The sequence below is a fragment of the Leptonotus elevatus genome, chromosome 9 (genome assembly GCF_054856555.1).
Source record: "Leptonotus elevatus isolate MCC_2025b chromosome 9, RoL_Lele_1.0, whole genome shotgun sequence".
Lineage (NCBI taxonomy): Eukaryota > Metazoa > Chordata > Actinopteri > Syngnathiformes > Syngnathidae > Leptonotus > Leptonotus elevatus.
In genome coordinates, this window is record NC_141247.1 from 4,615,598 (window position 1) to 4,636,355 (window position 20,758).

Below are 20,758 nucleotides of genomic sequence, written 5' to 3' on the forward strand. Positions count from 1 at the left end.
AAAGCAGCCTTATTTTTGTGTTTTGTTTTTTAAATTGAGTTAGTTTTAGTTATTTAAAAAATGCTGTTTCAATTTCAGTATTAGTTTTGGTTTATTAATTTTTTTTATGTGTATTACTTGTGCACAATATTTAATAAAAACCATGGTAAAATGAAAAAAATAACATTTCTCACTGAGCGTTGCATTTCGGCTGAGTTAAATGAAAAAGCAGCCGAGCCATTGGAGCTAAAATTCAAGCACGCAAAATGGTCACCTAGGAGCGATGTCATCTGAAGGTGTGTTTCTATTGGCTGCTTCTAGATGACGTCACTCCTGTGTGACACACTTTCAAACGTCTTTATTACGGTTAATATCGAAAAATATACTTAAAATCACATTTAAAATCATCCCCAAAGGATCATGGATTAAATTAAGTAGCAAAGACTAAAACAAAGGAATTTTTTTGCTGCAATTAAAGTTTTAGTTAGATTTGTAAACATAAAATGTAGTTTCAGTTAGTTTTTGATTTTTAAAAAGCATTCTCGTTTTCGTTAACTAAAATAACCTTGTTATCAACACATTAAGATGACTTGCCTTTAAACTTTGGCAAAAAGTGAGAGCATCATAGACAATGAAAAGGCAGGAAATGTGAAATGGGGCAGATACTAATTATAAATGATGCTGTTGTGAAAACCTGTTAACACTTATAAATCTATAGAAAATGCCACAAAGTGATTTATTCTTTAAGATAAACATATTAATCTTTGTTATTTAAGCGTCACTAATTAGCATGCATTTCATATGCATGTTCTTGCATGAGAAGTGTATCACGTAGTTAGCCCATGCACACTGGGGCACCGTGCACATGTGGCACAGTCAGACATCTCAGGAGAGAGTTAACGGTAAATCAGTAAATCGTGTCATTCAATGTAAGGTTTTGGATTGTTAATGTTTTCAGCACAATATTTGGCTTTGTGTGACATCCTTTAACTTCTTTCACGTGGCTGTTGCCATCACGGACTTATATTGAGATGTAGGCCTCAGTCAAGTCCGTGAGTTACCGTGAGTCGATCATCAAGTTAGCGTCAGTATGCTAAGTAGTGGTTGGATTTTGGATGTGACTTGGTTTCAAGTAAGAAAACAGGAAGTGCCGTGTTAGCTGCCTAAATGTTATTGACTTAACCGTATTTGTTTAACTGTCTTGAATGAACTGTGTTTCTCAACCCATGTTATCAATTTTCTTATGATGTTTATCATTTTGGACATTAGACATCTTGTTTTTGTAGTGCAATAAATTTAGTATAGATTGAAAATGACATATATTGGGGTGGGGGGCGCTCCTGCTCCTGAGTTTGCTCTCCGGCCGGTGGCCCTGGCGGGGCCCGGGGGTCGTCCTTTGGCGCTGCCGTGGCCTGGGGGGCCCTGAGGGGGGTTGTGCTTGCTCTGTCCTGGCCGGGGTCCACGGCTCCCCTCTTTGGTGGAGGTTTTCATGCATGCCAGATCCACCACACCAGCATCTATTGAAATTCAAACACAATCTGCTTTTTCCTCAGGTCATTGAATCTGTGGAGCCTGGTGTCTTTGGATCGCACTCTGCTTCGTTTGTCCTTCCTTCCTTTCCTCAGTTTCTCCTTTGGTCTCTTGAGGTCTCCCTGATTTGTTGGAATTTAGATGTTTTTGGGGTTGGTGAAGAACTCTGGTTGGTGGCCCGGTGGGTGGTGTCTGGTCGGTGCTGGATTTCACTTTCTTTTGTTTTCTTTGGTCCTTCCTCGGGTCTTCTGACAGCGGTGTTCGGTATGGGATTTTTTTTAATAGGTTTTTGGTGAACTAACGAATACACACACACTCGCACGCACACACACATCCTCACCCACATACAAAAAAAAAAGCGCAATGGTGATGACATTACCGAATGAACAATACTGAGCTCTTTATATATAAAAATAAATAAATAAATGACTTATATTTGTGGTGTCAATTGATTTTACTGTATAAAAAAAATAAGAGAGCAATGATGATGACATTACCGAATGAACAATACTGAGCTCTTTATATATATATATATATATAAAAAAAAAAAAACTTATATTTGTGGTTTCAATGGATTTATTTACTGTACATTGTATGCAATGTCCCAACTTCATTGGAATTGTAAAGAAATAAATTGAAAAGTAGTTTATAATGCAGTCACTTTAATATTGATTATTTACATTAAGTTTTTTATTAATTAATTTTTTTATACATACCATTTAATGTAACAAATAATTATTTGTTGGGTTGGTGAAAAAACAAAATGACCCATCAAGACGCCCCTCCACTTTTGTCAACACTGACTGAGTGCTGAATTATATAAAGTGCTGAGTATAAAGAACGCTGAGTTGTTTTGATCCTGCGATACAAAAATACCTATTAAAATTTGCTCCCCCGATACACACTCGTACCCTTTGTCGCAGTGTTAAAATAGCTGAGCTTTCCAGCGACAACATCTAATCTACACCAAACAGAGGGCTTGTTGTTTGTTGATGTTTTTCTTCTTTGTTTATTCAAACATCAACACTGACATGAATGAGTCTTCTGGAGAAGGAGAAAGTGAGGCAGATGGAATTTCTGTACCAGAACAAAAGCTAAGAAGTAAAATAGTGTGAAATTACCCTGTCAACTGCGCCAAAAAAGCTGACGTGGATCCGGACCACAGGGTGTGTACTGTTGAACCTGTTGAACAACGCTGTGTCACATTCCTTCACAGACTTAACTGAATTGTCCTGTCGAGCTTAAATGCATGCTTCAGAACCATTTGAGTACAGAGAAATAGGGAGAACCAAACAAAACCAAGGCACTACATTTATTTACACAGTACACTGGGGTGAGTTATAATGTCCTAATGTTTAGTGTTTAGCATTTGTCTGATTTATTTTATCGGCGCGTAAATCCTATTAAGAATGTGACAAGATTTCCTAAAAAGAACAGTCTGTCAAAATGCTGAGTCTGGTTGGAATGGACCATGTTCCACGCCTCCTTTGTTGAGGCGGCTAATCGGAGCTGTAGCCGGTGGTTGGTGCCTGTGGCAATCCTCGATGCCGTCAAGCTGAAGAAGGAGTTCTATCGGCCTTTTTGGCCTGTGGGACTCCGGAGGCAGCTGACAGGTACCAGCTGGCCAAGCGGAATGCAGCTTCGGCGGTCGCTGGGGCAAAAACTCTGACATGGGAGGAAGTCGGTGAGGCCATTAAAAACGACTTCCGGACGGCTTCGAAGAAATTCTGGTCCGCCATCCGGCGTCTCAGGAGAGGAAAGCAGTGGACCATTAACACTGTGTATAATGGAGATGGGGTGCTGCTGACTTCGACTCGGCTCTACACCCTCGGCAGGGTCCTCAAAAGTTTGCCCAACGTGTTTTGTGTTGTTTGACCATGTCCCACACGGAGTTCTGTGAGGGTTCTCCGGGAGTATGGGGTACCTAACCCCTTGATACAGGCTGTCCGGTCCGTATACCACCGATGTCAAAGTTTAGTTTGCATTGCTGGCAGTAAGTAGAATTTGTTTCCAGTGAGGGTTGGACTTCGCCAAGGCTGCACTTTGTCACCGATTCTGTTCATAACTTTTATGGACAGAATTACTAGGTGCAGCCGAGGCATTGACGGGGTCCGGTTTGGTGGCCTCAACATTGCATCTCTGTTTTTTGCAGATGATGTGGTACTGTTGGCTTCTTCAAGCAGTGATCTTCAACTCTCACTGGAGCGGTTCGCAGCAGAGTGTGAAGCGGTTGGAATGAAAATCAGCACCTCCAAATCTGATACCATGGTCTTCAGTCGGAAAAGGGTGGAGTGCCCTCTCCGGGTTGGGGATGACGTCCTGCCCCAAGTGGAGGAGTTCATTTATCTTGGCGTCTTGTTCACAAGTGGTTAGGTTGGAGCGGGTGAACGACAGGCGGATCGGTGGAGCGTCTGCAGTGATGCGGACTTTGTATTGGTCCTTTAAGTCGCAAGGCAAAGCTCTCAATTTACCGGTCAATCTACGTTCCTACCCTCACCTATGGTCACGAGCTGTTAGTCGTGACCGAAAGAACAAGATCCCGGATACAAGCGGCCGAAATGAGTTTCCTCCGCAGGGTGTCTGAGCTCTCCCTTAGAGATAGGATGAGAAGCTCGGTCATCCGGGAGGGACTCAGTGTCGAGCCGCTACTTCTCCGCGTTGAGAGGAACCAGTTGAGGTGGCTCGGCCATCTGGTTTGGATGCCTCCCGGACGACTCCCTGGAGAGGCGCTCCTGGCATGTCCCACTGGCGGGAGGCCCCGGGGACAACCCACGACACACTGGAGAGACTGTCTCTCGGCTGGCCTGGGAACACCTTGGGATCCCGTCGGAGGAGCTGGTTGAAGTGGCTGGGGAGAGGGAAGTCTGGGCTTCCCTGCTAAAGCTGCTGCCCCCGCGACCCGACCCCAGATAAGTGGTAGATGATGGATGGATGGTTGGATTGGCCACTTCAACCTAAGTACCAAGCACCAAGAATTTTGATTTATAACTTTAATATTTCCCAACATATCTCGTAAACCCTTTCATTTTATCTACTACTTGGGAAATCCATTTTCCAATCAGCTGAGAAGTTTCAGTTAAAAAAATATCCACCAGTAAGCTTTTCAGGGCCCAAATTCCGAAGGATTCTCTTAGTTGATGCGTCAAACTTATTGTCATTGTTTCAAACAGCATCACTTGCCTAAAATAAAATAAAAAAGGACTTAATGTTGCAAATAGAACATTATGCAAGGGGAAAAACAGAGGGCATGTGAATAGGTTGCGTACTTTGGTAATCACTTTTCCCCTTAATTTGTTTTAAATTGAGAGGGGAGGTATGCATAATGTCTCCTCTTTTTTTTTTTTTTCTTGAGCGAGCTCAGTATTGTTCATTCGGTAATTTTACCGATTCGACATGTCATCATCATTGCTCTCTCTTTTTTTTCTTCTTTTTTTGTATGTGCATGAGTATGTGCATGTGCATGTGCATGTGCGGGTGTGTAGGTGTGCATGTGTGAGTGTTTACTCATTAATTCACCTAAAACCTATTAACAATCCCATACTGTTCACCTAAACGGAATACTTCAGAATCCAGCTAGAGACCCGAGAAAGGATCAAAGAAAAGACAGCACAAATATATTCAATAAACTACCGTATGCCGTTTAAACTCTGCCAAACAATGCAGGTATGCTTTCTTTAGTGCAAACTGCGAATGTGTGTCTTGAAGTAGGTACTGTATTGATATTCCAATTTGTATTTGTCATTGCATGAATCATCATCAGTAAACTTTCAAGTAGCCAAAGTTTAAAAGCTATGGTTGTGCTGAACAAAACTTGTGCCATATGAAACAAAAGTCACTGAAACATGAAGAGAAAGCAAAAACATAACAATTTCTGCAGTCTTGTGGAAGCACACTCAGAGATGGAAAGTCCTGGATGTTTTACACATGCCATGCTTCACTATAAGCTTGCTCCTTACACATTCATGGATTCATTACATAGCCTAGGGTGACATCATTCTATAATTGCAAGATCTGAGACCAAAGAGATATTCATGGTCGTGCCACGCAAGTGTAAAGATATGCCATCGCTCCTGTCATTATGTTTAGCAGACGTGTCATTGATATTTGGGCAGGGAAGGCAATGCTCCCACATTATAAAAAACATGCATTCTCGTTTAAATGAAGGCTCCAAATTGCCCAAATGTGAATGTGAGTGCGAATGATTGTGCCTTGTGACTGACTCCCTCTCCCAAAGTCAGTTGGGATAAGATCCTGCTCCTCTGTAAACCTGAACAGAAGAATGCATGGCAATTCTGGAGTTGCCAAGCCTGGCTGGATTTACCTGGTATTAAATTCATTTTCAAATGGCACATTTCCAATGTTTACATTTTTTGCGCATCGGCAATGCACATTCCCAAAATGCAGTTAAAACAATATCATCCAGTCCCAGTGACAGACCTGAAATAAACTATAATAAATACAAATATTAACACAACATTGGATTAGTTTACTTGATGTGGACTGACCCGTCCACACACAACTGTGGCATTTCTCTACGGGCAGATGGCAGCAATTGTCCTTATTTCAGCATTTGTTTAATTGCAATTTTGGTCTTAACCTGTGTGGGGAAAAAGTTCCACACACACAAATTAGCTTGAGGTAATGGGGAGGGAAAAAAAATTCAGAGGGGGGTAATATTCCCAAAAAAAACTTGCAAATTTGCCACTTTATAAAGTCGCAAATTTGTGAGGAAAAAACTCGCAAAATTGCGAGTTTATAAAGTGGCAAATTTGCAAGAAAAAAAAATCTGAAACTTACGACAAATACCCTAACTGCGTAGCTATTGTCTAATGTGAGAATTCGTTGGTGGTTAATGGGACAATGTTTATAAAATGAAAAGGTAGGATGGAGATGGATTCATTCTTAATTTAGACTTTACTCGTCATAGGCAGCTAGGGCGACAACACTTCCTGATCCCCTATCAGCTGACTAATACAAACCAATGAGAAGCTAGCATACTTTAAATAAAAGTGTAAGACGCAGAGCAGCAGATTCGACACATCAACTTAGCTACTTGTACACAAAATTATACCAAAATGTTTGAATGTGTAAATAATTCTGGAAACATAAATGTACAATTAAATATACATTTTAACAAATTAAATTAAATGTTTGACCCTCAGGGTGTGGACCTTCGCAAAGGCGTCTTTGTCGCTAGCAGTACACAACGCTTCAAACATCATATGGTTCATCTCTGCTAAAGCAATTACTATCTCCTTATTTGAAAACCCGACCAAAAAGTATTGGCACAAACATCCGAGTAGTAAGTTACGTGTATTTCTCGTACGTTTCTGAGTTTTTTCTTCTCACAAAATAGCAAAGTGGCAAATTTGAGACTTTATAAAGTGGCAAATTTGCGAGGTTTTTCTCGGAATTTTGCCACCCTGCAAAAAAAATACGTTGCCCTAATACGCAACTTGTTACTAATTCTTTACATTGAAGAAATTAAGATTGAAGCTGGGCATGTTTACAACATTAAGTGACAAAATGGTAGTACATATATGTTAAGGCTAATTAATCCAGTTGTATCCACAATGCAGAGGTCGGTGTGCAGAGGCTAAAACATTTACACTAATGTCACAGCATGGACAGATGGAATTTAAACCCCCCAAATCTGACTGAACTATAGTCAACAAACTACAGTCGGTATGCTTGTAAACAACACAAAATTACCATATTTTTAGATGACATAAGAGTGATTTTGGTTGAGTTATTTCTTGATGTTGTATACTTCTTCACTTTATTCTGCAGAAACTGTAGTGCCAGGAAATGTGAGCTATATATAATTTTAGGACTTCCTCCCTGATCTACCCAATGCTGTGAAACAGAGCGGCTCAGCCTGCTGACCCACATAGTATGTGCTGAACCAGTAATATAAAGTGTGGGCATAGTTTCTGAGTCATGACTATTTGGAGAAGTCTGGCAAAGTAGAGCCTTTAGCAAGGAAATAAAGTTATTCTTCTTTTGCCAGGCTCTAAAACCACTGGAAAATTTCATCAGTGTTTCAGTGGGGTTATTACAAGATACCCATGCATCTCTTTTCACCAGTGAATGCTGAGCAAGTTACCCCTATCTCTTGGTTCTGCTTGTATGTGGTATAATCAGTCGTAGTATCTGAAAGTGATACGCGAGTAAAAACAAACAAACACATATTTTATCTTATCTTATAACTTTGGTAGAAGTGAGTCAACTTGTAGAATGTTACTTCAGTTCTGCTGTGATGAGGACTAGAGGTCTTGTCGGCGGCCCCCACAGAGTCTACAGAACTACTCCCATTGCTATGGCTATCACTGCTGCTGTCCTCCTGGTTTCCAAAACAGAAGGGAAAAAACAACAACAAAAAATTCACATTACATTAAAACAATTCTCTCCAAAAGTACTGTCAAATGAGTCAAAATACTTTTGCTGTGGACTGACAACAAATGTATCCAAAAGATGAATACAGCAACGCTCCAATCCATGCACTGCCAAAAGGACTGTAGAAAATTTAAGAAATAATATAGTAAAATAAGAAAATTATTACTTCAAATAAGCAAAATTATCTGCCAACAGAACAAGAAAATGGTACTTAAATTTACCTGTAAGATTTTGAAAAATAAGAAAATAATACTTATCAACCACTGCAGTCTTGAAAATAGTATTTTCAGACTAAAAACATTTTCAGACTAAAAACAAGTAATGTCAATGGGTTTTTTTTAGAACTATTTTCTTAAAATACATGAGTATTTTTTTAGGCTTGGATAACATAGCCTGAGTGTTAAGCAGGGAGGTAACAGGTCCTATTTTCTTTTTCATGACCTAGCCAGGAATTTAACCCACAACCTTCTTGTCTGAGGGTAGGCACTCTACCACTAGACCACTGAGTTGGTAATGAAAGAAGGAAAAATTTGTAAAATAGTAAATATAACGAAATTAACCATATTGCACTCGTCTGTTTTCATACTTGTGTTTTTTTTCATTTATCTTATTACTAGGATTATGCAAAATCTTAAAATAAGAAAATTTATGAAACCCCAGTTCAGGGCCTTTGATGTTGGTTAGTTGTCATCTTAAAATTTGAGAAATGCTTGTTTTAATCCCCACAGTACTTAAAACTGGCTGTTAACACTCAATGCCAAGACTGTTTGATCAAATAAGATAATTAAGTAATGAGTATCTTTAGAAAAAGCACAATGATCTTGCCTGACAATTTCAAAATAACTTGTCAAATCCAAATAAGCAAATTTAGGTTTAATTAAAAAAATTATATCTTACTTAAGGTTTTAGTTTTTGCAGTGTAGTACCTGCCCCTCACCACATACACAACAAATGGGTTCAGACATCTGTGCACTGTTAACAAAAAATAACTGGGATGATGTGTAATCGAAATGCGGCACAGCCTGATCAAATTGCGATAACTACTCATCATTCCAGGAAGGTATGCTTATGTGCTGTTCAACCTGCACGGCATTTTGAGATCTATCCACTCTGGGCCCCAGGTAGGAAAGTGACCGTTTTCAGGCTCCGAAATGGTGCCTTTATGATGCGCCAAATGTGCTCTACAAGTGAAAGAAGTGGACTGCAGGCGGGCCATTTCAATACCCGGATCCTTTTCCTACGCAGCCATGATGTTATAATTGGTGCTGCATGTGGTCTGTCATTAACGTGTTCAGAAATGCAAGATCTTCTCTGAAAGTGATGATGCCTGGATGGGAGCATATGTTGTTCTCCAATCTGAATATACCTTTCTGCATTGACGATGCCTTTCCAGATGTGAAAGCTGCCCATGCCACACACACTCATGCAACCCTATACCATCACAGATGCAGGCTTATAAACTGAGTGCTGATAACAACTTGGGTTGTCTTTGTTAGTGTCACAGACACATGGAGTGAGGCTTGTGATGATCATTAGAAAGAGAGGGATGAAGAGATGAAATAGGTTCAGGAGATGATAACGGATATGACAGTTAAGACAAACAGAAGTGAATGATTATGATGAGCTAAGCCTTGAACATACTGAGCTGAAGAAATGCGTCTTACATTTTGGCATTCAAACAAAATCAATCACACACACAGCAATAAATCACAGACTATTAATTAACATAATATTTGCTTTGACATAATCAAGATTGATTGGATTATTAAGTCATATTACAAAGCATATAACAGCAACACAAACCGTGTCCTTCGGGAAAAAAACTTTTTGCATTTTTACATAAAAATGCCCATATTACGTTAGTAGCCTGCTTATGAACATAAACTCCGGTGGGTGGTATTTTTTAATTTTTAATTTATTTTACTAGACTTATGGTATTTGACACAAAAGACTCTTACAGTGTGATCACTCAATTATGAATATATTTTTACTTTCAACCACTGTTATGTTAGTTTAAAGTTAAACACAAGCACATCTGCATTTATGCTATTGCTCTTCTTCTTTTTTTCTCAAGCCACAGAACTTCCTCTCTCTCCTTCTCTCCCTCATCCCACCCCGAACGAATGGAGGTCGCAAACATAATAATAATAACAAGCGCACAAAATGTTCAGTGGCATCAGACCTATCCGTAAGCACGCGCACACACACACACACACACACACACACACACACACACACACACACACACACACACACACACACACACACACACACACACACACACACACACATACTTGCCTCTGTGTATTATGAGGACATTTTTTCCAAACCGGTTTAATTGTGTATTACAGGGACACCCCTTTCTGCTAATGCCAGAGAGATGGGACTTGCACCCAAAATTTTTTTTTGGGGTTGTCCAGGAAAATTTCACTTCAAAACTTGAAAAAACTCAACACACGAAAAAAAGAAAAACCTGAAAAAATCCGTAATTGTGAGGACATAGATAATGACCTAAATAAGCCACGCCCATTGCAAAAATGGTAATTATGAGGACCAACTCACATTACAAGGACAAAGTTTACACAACACACAGCAACCATGTCACTGAAGTGATTTGAAAGTTCTGGCATTCTGACTTTACACAAACTAAAATGGCATTGATGTGTAATGACTTACCTGATATAAGGACACATTGTTGTACATAACAATACTGTGAAATGCAAAGTCATACCTGATCTGTCCTAAAATTGTAAGTTTTAACATGGTGCTCATGTTACAACTTACAATTTTAGGACAGACTGAAACTGGTATGTTAATAAAACTGCTTCTTATGTGAACAGGTTATCTAGGTCAAACACAGCTTTGTAATGGATAAGCTCGACATGAAACCAGATGCAAAAGAGTCAGTGAACATTGAACATTTTATTCTTTAAAACATGACTACCTCTCATCTTAAAGGATGAGCAGTTTTCCCATAGCTCATTCCTGAAATACCTTCGGATTTCTGAATTTCTGAAACAGGTTCAATGTAGGAAGTGTCCGAAGTACTGTGAGAATCTGGAACATATTCCTCTGCTAACGAATCCTCACTTGAACTGGATACATCAGCAACCTAATTTTTTAAACGAAAACAATTATTACATACATACATACATACACATATTGTCGCTGTTCTGTGAAAAACACTTCCACCATAGGAGCTACCGGAGAGCAGCCCGCGACCTAAAAATGGAAACGTGTTTTTCACAGGACAGCAATGATATCCATATATACAGTAGATGCACACATACTTATGCATATATACAGTGGCTCTAAAATTAACCTGCCAGATGCGGGTTAAAATTCATTTTGGCGGGTGGTCATAAATATTTACTAGCTTTACTTCGCTGTTACTTAGTGATGTTACACTCGAAGTAGAAGCTTGAGAAAAGTGTCGAGCGCTCGCGGCAGAAGTAGCTCCCGCCATTGATGGGCTAATGTGCTAAAGTTAATTTACCAAAGGTCTTCATCATCAAGCAGTTTTGCATTTTTTTTAAACGGGATATGTGCCAGATGCTGGAGCAAACTAGAAAAGCATTTAGAACCTAAAGTTTGTGCACATACTAAAGATTATTATAAATCTAGTCACATTTATTCGAAAGATGAGATGAAGCATTTAACAAGAGGGATAGTTAATATGCTTAATCTATGGCATTGCCCCTAAAACAGATATTGTGTGATACAGTCCTTCAGTTACAGTAGACTTTTCTATTTTACCGAGTCAGACAGTCGTTAAGATTGAGACAATTATAAAATACCCATCATGCCAGTCCATTCTAGTGCAGCGAAAGGTCCAAAACATAAAGCACATTTATCCAAGCTTGATACAAGTAAATTAACTACCTGATGTTTACACTTCTGTTTAAAAAAATAAAATAAAATTGATAGCGAGTTCATCTCTAAAATCCACCATAAATAAATTAATGGGAACAAAAGATCACTACAGTGCATAATCCAAATCACCAAACTGCCAACAAATCTTCAATTTGAGATATTTTTAATGTTGACTTGTAGGAATTTTAGTCCCATACAAGCTTATTGTTGGATACAATATTTTGAACGTCTTGGCAATACACATTGCATAAAAAATTGTTGTGATTATATTTGTTAGTTATATAGTTCAGCCCTAGCATCTACTCTACACTCTTCACTCCTAACGTCTTGCTTCTGAAAACTGATTTCAACATCAATATTCAAAAAGAAATCTCGTCACCTGGTCAACTTGGTCTGTGACAGCTACGTCTTCAGCTATGTCTTCAGGTTGTGCTTCAGTTGAAACCTGGTACACATGAAGAGAAAAATACATATAAAATTCAATTCTTAGTAACACGACTGTACCTGTGCATTTACACAGTTACAGTACATACAGAACAATTAATAGGTTAAAGTATTGTAAATGCAAACACATTTTATTTGCCATTTCAAAAATAAATAATCCGTCAGCACTAATGGTTAGTATAAATTGGTGATGTCTATTTTTCACAATGAAACAATTAATAGAAAATACACAGTCCTCAGAGTGTCCATACCTGACCAGAGTATGAATTATGAGGACTGTATGTGTAACTCCAAGCCCTGAAAACTTATTTTACATTCGCAGTGTGTAAATACACTGTCCTCAGAGTGTCAGTTATTCACAACTACGACATTGTGAGGACTATGCACCTGCGAGGACTGCACAGTATTGACAAAACATGCGACATGGGTGTTTTATACAGTGATGGAGATTATTTCGACATGGACCTAAAAAAAAAGATCTATCTATATCTATATATTTTTATAATCCAATGAAAAAAAAATACACGTTAATGCGGAAAAATAAGCATGCTCATTGTGATCTAATCTTATCCAATTAAGTTATTTTTTGTTAGTAATGCCCCTCGATACGGTTCTCGTATGGTGATGTGCAATTAAGGTAGTCTCTGATTGGTCAAAATCAGACTAAAGTATACAATCCAATATTCATTTGTTGCATGTCTTTGCAATTCACCTATTGCATGAGCCATTCGTGCGACAAGATCTTTTTTTTTTTATAAATTGTGCAACGTCTTGCTTCTGAAAAATGTATTTCAACATCAACATTCAAAAAGAAATCTTGTCACCTGGTCAACTTGGTCTGTGACAGCTATGTCTTTAGCTATGTCTTCAGGTTGTGCTTCAGTTGAAACCTGGTACACATGAAGAGAAAAATACATATAAAATTAAATTCTTAGTAACACGACTGTACCTGTGCATTTACACAGTTACAGTACATAAAGAACAATGAATAGGTTAAAGTATTGTGAATGCAAACACATTTTATTTGCCATTTCAAAAATAAATAATCCGTCAGCACTAGTGGTTTGTGTAAATTGGTGACGTCTATTTTCCACAATGAAACAATCAATAGAAAATACACAGTCCTCAGAGTGTCCATACCAGAGTATGAATTATGAGGACTGTATGTGTAACTCCAAACCCCTGAAAACTTATTTTACATTCGCAGTGTGTAAATACACTGTCCTCAGAGTGTCAGTTATTCACAACTACGACATTGTGAGGACTATGCACCTGTGATGGCTGCACAGTATTGACAAAACATGCGACAGGGGTGTTTTATACAGTGATGGAGATTAAACATTTAACACGGACCTAAAAAAAAGATCTATACATATACTGTATATATACACATACATACATATACATATATACATACATACATACTCTATATATACAGTATATCTATATCTATATATATATATCTATATCTATATATCTATATATATATATATATCTATATATATATATATATATATATATATATATATATATATATATATATATACACATACATACATACACACACACATGCATACAGATATAGATGTATAGATATATATACTGTATATAGAGAGAGAGAGACATAGAGAGACAGATATATAGATATAGATAGATAGATATAGAGATAAAGATAGAGATAGAGAGATCTTTATAATCCAAAGAAAGAAATGCACGTTAATGCGGAAAAATAAGCATGCTCATTGTGATCTAGTCTTATCCAAATGTTATATTTTGTTAGTAATGCTCCTCAATACAATTCTCTTGTATGGCGATGCGCAATTAAGGTAGTCTCTGATTGGTCAAAATCAGACTAAAGTATACAATCCAATATTCATTTGTTGCATGTGTTTGCAATACACATATTGCATGAGCCATTCGTGCGACAAGATATTTTTTTTTATAAATTGTGCAACATCTTGCTTCTGAAAAATGGATTTCAACATCAACATTCAAAAAGAAATCTCGTCACCTGGTCAACTTGGTCTGTGACAGCTACGTCTTCAGCTATGTCTTCAGGTTGTGCTTCAGTTGAAACCTGGTACACATGAAGAGAAAAATACATATAAAATTCAATTCTTAGTAACACGACCACCTGTGCATTTACACAGTTACAGTACATAAAGAACAATGAATAGGTTAAAGTATTGTGAATGCAAACACATTTTATTTGCTATTTGAAAAATAAATAATCCGTCAGCACTAGTGGTTTGTGTAAATTGGTGACGTCTATTTTTCACAATGAAGCAATCAATAGAAAATACACAGTCCTCAGAGTGTCCATACCAGAGTATGAATTATGAGGACTGTATGTGTAACTCCAAACCCCTGAAAACTTATTTTACATTCGCAGTGTGTAAATACACTGTCCTCAGAGTGTCAGTTATTCACAACTACGACATTGTGAGGACTATGCACCTGTGATGGCTGCACAGTATTGACAAAACATGCGACATGGGTGTTTTATACAGTGATGGAGATTAAACATTTAACACGGACCTAAAAAAAAGATCTATACATATACTGTATATATACACATACATACATATACATATATACATACATACATACTCTATATATACAGTATATATATATATATATATATATATATATATATATATATATATATATATATATATATATATATATATATATACACACACATACATACATACACACACACATGCATACAGATATAGATGTATAGATATATATACTGTATATAGAGAGAGAGAGACATAGAGAGACAGATATATAGATATAGATAGATAGATATAGAGATAAAGATAGAGATAGAGAGATCTTTATAATCCAAAGAAAGAAATGCACGTTAATGCGGAAAAATAAGCATATTCATTGTGATCTAGTCTTATCCAAATGTTATATTTTGTTAGTAATGCTCCTCAATACAATTCTCTTGTATGGCGATGCGCAATTAAGGTAGTCTCTGATTGGTCAAAATCAGACTAAAGTATACAATCCAATATTCATTTGTTGCATGTCTTTGCAATACACATATTGCATGAGCCATTCGTGCGACAAGATATTTTTTTTTATAAATTGTGCAACATCTTGCTTCTGAAAAATGGATTTCAACATCAACATTCAAAAATAAATCTCGTCACCTGGTCAACTTGGTCTGTGACAGCTACGTCTTCAGCTATGTCTTCAGGTTGTGCTTCAGTTGAAACCTGGTACACATGAAGAGAAAAATACATATAAAATTCAATTCTTAGTAACACGACCACCTGTGCATTTACACAGTTACAGTACATAAAGAACAATGAATAGGTTAAAGTATTGTGAATGCAAACACATTTTATTTGCTATTTGAAAAATAAATAATCCGTCAGCACTAGTGGTTTGTGTAAATTGGTGACGTCTATTTTTCACAATGAAACAATTAATAGAAAACACACAGTCCTCAGAGTGTCCATACCAGAGTATGAATTATGAGGACTGTATGTGTAACTCCAAACCCCTGAAAACTTATTTTACATTCGCAGTGTGTAAATACACTGTCCTCAGAGTGTCAGTTATTCACAACTACGACATTGTGAGGACTATGTATCTGCAAGGGTTACACAGTATTGACAAAACATGCGACATGGGTGTTTTATACAGTGATGGAGATTAAACATTTAACACGGACCTAAAAAAAAGATCTATACATATACTGTATACATACACACTCTATATATACAGTATATATATATATATGTATGTATATATACATACATATCTATATATCTATATATATACATACATATCTATATATCTATATATATATATATATATATATATATATATATATATATATATATATATATATACATACATATCTACGTCTTGCTTCTGAAAAATGTATTTCAACATCAACATTCAAAAACAAATCTAGTCACCTGGTCAACTTGGTCTGTGACAGCTACATCTTTAGCTATGTCTTCAGGTTGTGCTTCATTTGAAACCTGGTACACATGAAGAGAAAAATACATATAAAATTAAATTCTTAGTAACACGACTGTACCTGTGCATTTACACAGTTACAGTACATAAAGAACAATGAATAGGTTAAAGTATTGTGAATGCAAATACATTTTATTTGCTATTTGAAAAATAAATAATCCGTCAGCACTAGTGGTTTGTGTAAATTGGTGACGTCTATTTTTCACAATGAAACAATTAATAGAAAATACACAGTCCTCAGAGTGTCCATACCAGAGTATGAATTATGAGGACTGTATGTGTAACTCCAAACCCCTGAAAACTTATTTTACATTCGCAGTGTGTAAATACACTGTCCTCAGAGTGTCAGTTATTCACAACTACGACATTGTGAAGACTATGCACCTGTGAGGTCTGCACAGTATTGACAAAACATGCGACATGGGTGTTTTATACAGTGATGGAGATTATTTTGACATTGAACATGGACCTAATATATATATCTATATAATCTAATTAAAGAAATACACGTACGTGCAGAAAAATAATCATGCTCATTGTGATCTAGTCTTATCCAAATAAGTTATTTTTTGTTAGTAATGCTCCTCGATACAATTCTCTTGTATGGCGATGCGCAATTAATGTTGTCTCTGATTGGTCAAATTCAGACTCAAGTAGGGCCTGGCAATAAATCAAATTAATTGAATAAATTTAATTTAAATTGAATCGTTGAAAATTTGCTAAATCGTGAAATGTATTTTGTCTTCTGGATTATTAAAAGCTGTTGTTATGTTCTGTTACATCCAGATGTTATTGTGAGTTGTAATTTTGCACAAGTGGTGGCAGAATGCTGGATGGTTGGTTTAAAATACTTTTTATTTTATTTTTTGGCCATATCGCTTAGCCTCAGACTAAAGTATACAATTAATCCAATATTCATTTGTTGCACGTCTTTGCAATACACATATTGCATGAGTCATTCGTGCGGCAAGATATTTTCCACATATTGTGCAGCCCTAGTATCTCCACCCTCCACTAATGTCTTGCTTCGGAAAACTGATTTCAACAACATTCAAAAAGAAATCTAGTCACCTGGTCAACTTTGGCGCAGTCTGATAGCTGTGTCTTCATCAGGTTGTGCTTCAGTGGAAACCTGGGGCAGATGAATAGAAAAATACCAATACAATTAAATTCTTACTAAGACTAGACTGCTATAATATAATTTCATGTAATCATGAATGTGCGACCAGTAATTCTAGTATGTCACATGTATGACACAATATCCAAATGTCATAAGAAATCACGATATGATAATTAACATGATATTGTGAGGTTAGCGATACTCACGATAACTGTAAAAGTAAAATAAAAAAACAAGTCACAATATTGTAAAAAATGAAATAAAAAAATAAAAAAATTATATTGAGAAAAGAATGTACTTTTGCTTTTGAGTTTTAATTAATCTTTTATGTTTTGTCAAACCTTGCACGATATCCCCCCAAAAAAACAAAATTAAGTGTGACAACACACCATATAAACATACCATAGTGTTTTTCCATTGTAGCGAAATTCAAACATGAAAACCTTCCGGGCATCATGATACACTCTCAGCCTGTTTTCACGTTCCTGTTTGCTTAGAACTTCTCCTCGATATTCAGTAGGAAAGTCTCTCTTCTGAAAGGAGCAGGAACTGAACACTCCTCGACCTTACAAAGAAAAAAGGATACAACAGAAATATTTCATTATAACAATAATGAAAACTAGACCCATACTAAAGAATATTTTACCAATACTCACCTTTGAATTAATTAATATATTTTATGGTGAAGCCATTCTTGTCTTTACCTAAGGATGAAAAGTATGCTACCTCTTCTTTGGGTTTAACTTTTGCCCTCTGTGGCCTCATGACTGACATGTCTCACTGAAGATAATGATCTAAAGCTATAGAAAAAAATGAGTTTCAATCAGTTTGATAGGTAACTTGGTGCAGATGTCTTGAAGTTGACTTTCAGTGTACCATAATAGCCTGTGCAGTGTGCAGTAAATGTGCCAACGAAAATAAAATACAGTGGATAGCACAGCTCTGCTAAATATTTGCATAAATTAAATGTAATGAACACTAACAGACTTTACTGAAATATTTCTATTGAAAGAACAAATTTAAGTAAACACAAATGCAGCAATTTACCAATACTTCATTTATACTGTACTGGTAATACTAAGCCATTGTATATTTTCACATCAAAAACCAGCCTGTTATTGCTTTCCTCTTAAAAATTGCAATTAGCATTCATCTTACTCAACAGACGGTTAGCTCTGCTATGCTAACCGTCGCTAACAGAAGCGTAGCAATTCTAAATAATTAGCTGCATCCATCATAATCAACAGATGGTTAGGTATGCTAACGTAAGCTTAGCTGCACTTACACTGGACTTGCATTATAAATCATTTTCGCGAAAGAGGGAGCAATGTACACAAGCGACCAACAACAACAGGAAAAATTCGAGCTTCAAACCTACCTCATTAGCACAGCTACACGCCATCACATCTCGTGAAGTAAATAGAGCCGGGGGCGGTTCTCTATCGGGGCTGCTAGATGACGTCACTTCCGTACTCAGGGCAATATAATAAATCCCGTTCAAATCAACAAATTGGTTCAGTCGTTGGATTATGAACTTTGTTGATAAGAGTGGCTATTGTTCTATGATTTACAGTGTCAATAAAAAAAAATAGATCACATTTAAAATGAACCCCAAAGGCTCATATATTAAATGAATTACCACAGACGAAAACAAAGGATATTATTGCTAGAATTATAGATCATTTTGTAATCATAAAATGTGATTTCAGTTTCAGTTTTTTAAAAAGGTTTTTTTTTTCATTAACGAAAATGTTTTTTTGCTTTAGTAAATAAAATAACCTTGCTGCTGTCATACAGTTGCTGTCCGAGGATGTTTTAGTACTATACTTTAGTAATGGATGCATGTGTTTTTTGGCAAAATTGTGAGCGAGCCCAATTCCTTGGCTGAGAAGCAACCCTGCAAATGAATGGTCACATGATGCTTTCCTTTTGGCATGAAGCAGGACTGATGGTAGCGCTCACCTTTTCTTCTCCAGACAAGCATTTTTCCGGATGCCCCAAACATTTGGAAAGGGGGTTAATCAGAGAAAATAACTTCAACTCTTTTTTTCTTATTTTGGTCTGTATTTATGGAATCCCCTTTTCACTGGTCACACCAGGCCATCCTCCAAAAGTCTTACTCCCTCACCATGGGTGTAGATGCACTCATACCTGCTTACTGCCATTCCTGAGCAAGCTCTACACTGGTGGTGATGTCCTTATCCCGCAGCTGAATCAACTTTGGGAGATAGTCCTGGCATTTGCTGGATTTTCTTGGGTGCCCTGAAGCCTTCTTCACTTAAAGTTTGTAAGGTCACTAAAGGAAATTACTTTAATTTTCATGGCAAATAGGGACTTTGCAATTCATCTAATCACTATAACATTCTGGAGTACATGCAAATTGCCATCATAAAAAAACAATAATAATAAGTCAGCACTGGAGATTTTTAGAAAATCAATGTCATTCTCAAAACATTTGGCCACTGGTGTACAGAAAGATGTTACATTGTAAAGGCAGGGTGGGATGTTAAATGATGAATCAATATACGGCACTGACAGTTTCTCTGTCTCTGCCTCCAGCTGTTCAAAGTGATGTGATAAACAGCTGTTAACCATTGTATATTTTCAAATAAACAACCACTGCAAGAATTAAATGCTGAAATATATAATTAAATGTCATAGTGTATTTCATTATTTAATTTATCTACTTAGGAATTGGTGGCTGCAAAAAAAAAAAAGGCTCTGCGTCTACAGACAAACATTCACAATACACAGCATTTTGAGAAAAAACGGAATTATGGGGACATGTGCGTAATTGTGGGGACAGGTGACGGTCAGCCAATCAAATGCTGTGAAATATACACTGGTGTGAATAATTCATGAAGTGGTGCATTACGAGGACCTTCCTACAGGGGGCGTCATCAAATACACAAAAATACACAAATTCATGTAATTATGGTTTACAAGGACATTGGCTAAAACTTTGGATTTAAGCCTTCTACAGCCCTAGAAGCACTTCTGCATTGAATGAATTATGAGGACATGGGCTGTGTCCTCATAATTCAAAATGTCCTCGCAGTGTTGCGTGTATTCAGGTGACATGTCCTCATAATACACAAAGGCAAACACACACACACACACACACACACACACACACACACACACACACACACACACTTGTCTTTGTATCCTCATGGGGACATCTCATAAACATGATGCATTTTCTAGCCCCTTCCCCTAACCCCAACCATCAAAAATTACTACATAAACATAAACAATAACAAGTGTAGGATTTGGAAGATTCAGTTACTTCAGAAATGTCCTTGTTTCTCTATCCTCCGATCTTTACTAGGTGCCTCTGCCTCCATTTCTTTGTTTCACATTTACTTCACAACACTGATCTTGAGTAAAACTAGATATTTATCAATCACA

At 37.0% G+C, this 20,758-nt stretch overlaps 1 protein-coding gene across 1 annotated transcript; it reads right to left on the bottom strand.

The window, feature by feature from the left end:
• Positions 1-10,852: 10,852 nt before the first annotated feature.
• Positions 10,853-20,483, bottom strand: LOC147168038 (uncharacterized). Its single transcript, XM_086085528.1, has 6 exons — positions 18,004-20,483; positions 17,750-17,912; positions 17,299-17,359; positions 16,164-16,229; positions 12,158-12,223; positions 10,853-11,017 (listed from the first exon to the last, which is right to left on the bottom strand). Exons 2-6 carry the CDS (start codon positions 17,782-17,784, stop codon positions 10,853-10,855), a joined length of 393 nt encoding a protein of 130 aa, XP_085941654.1. The 5' UTR covers positions 17,785-17,912; positions 18,004-20,483.
• Positions 20,484-20,758: the final 275 nt, after the last annotated feature.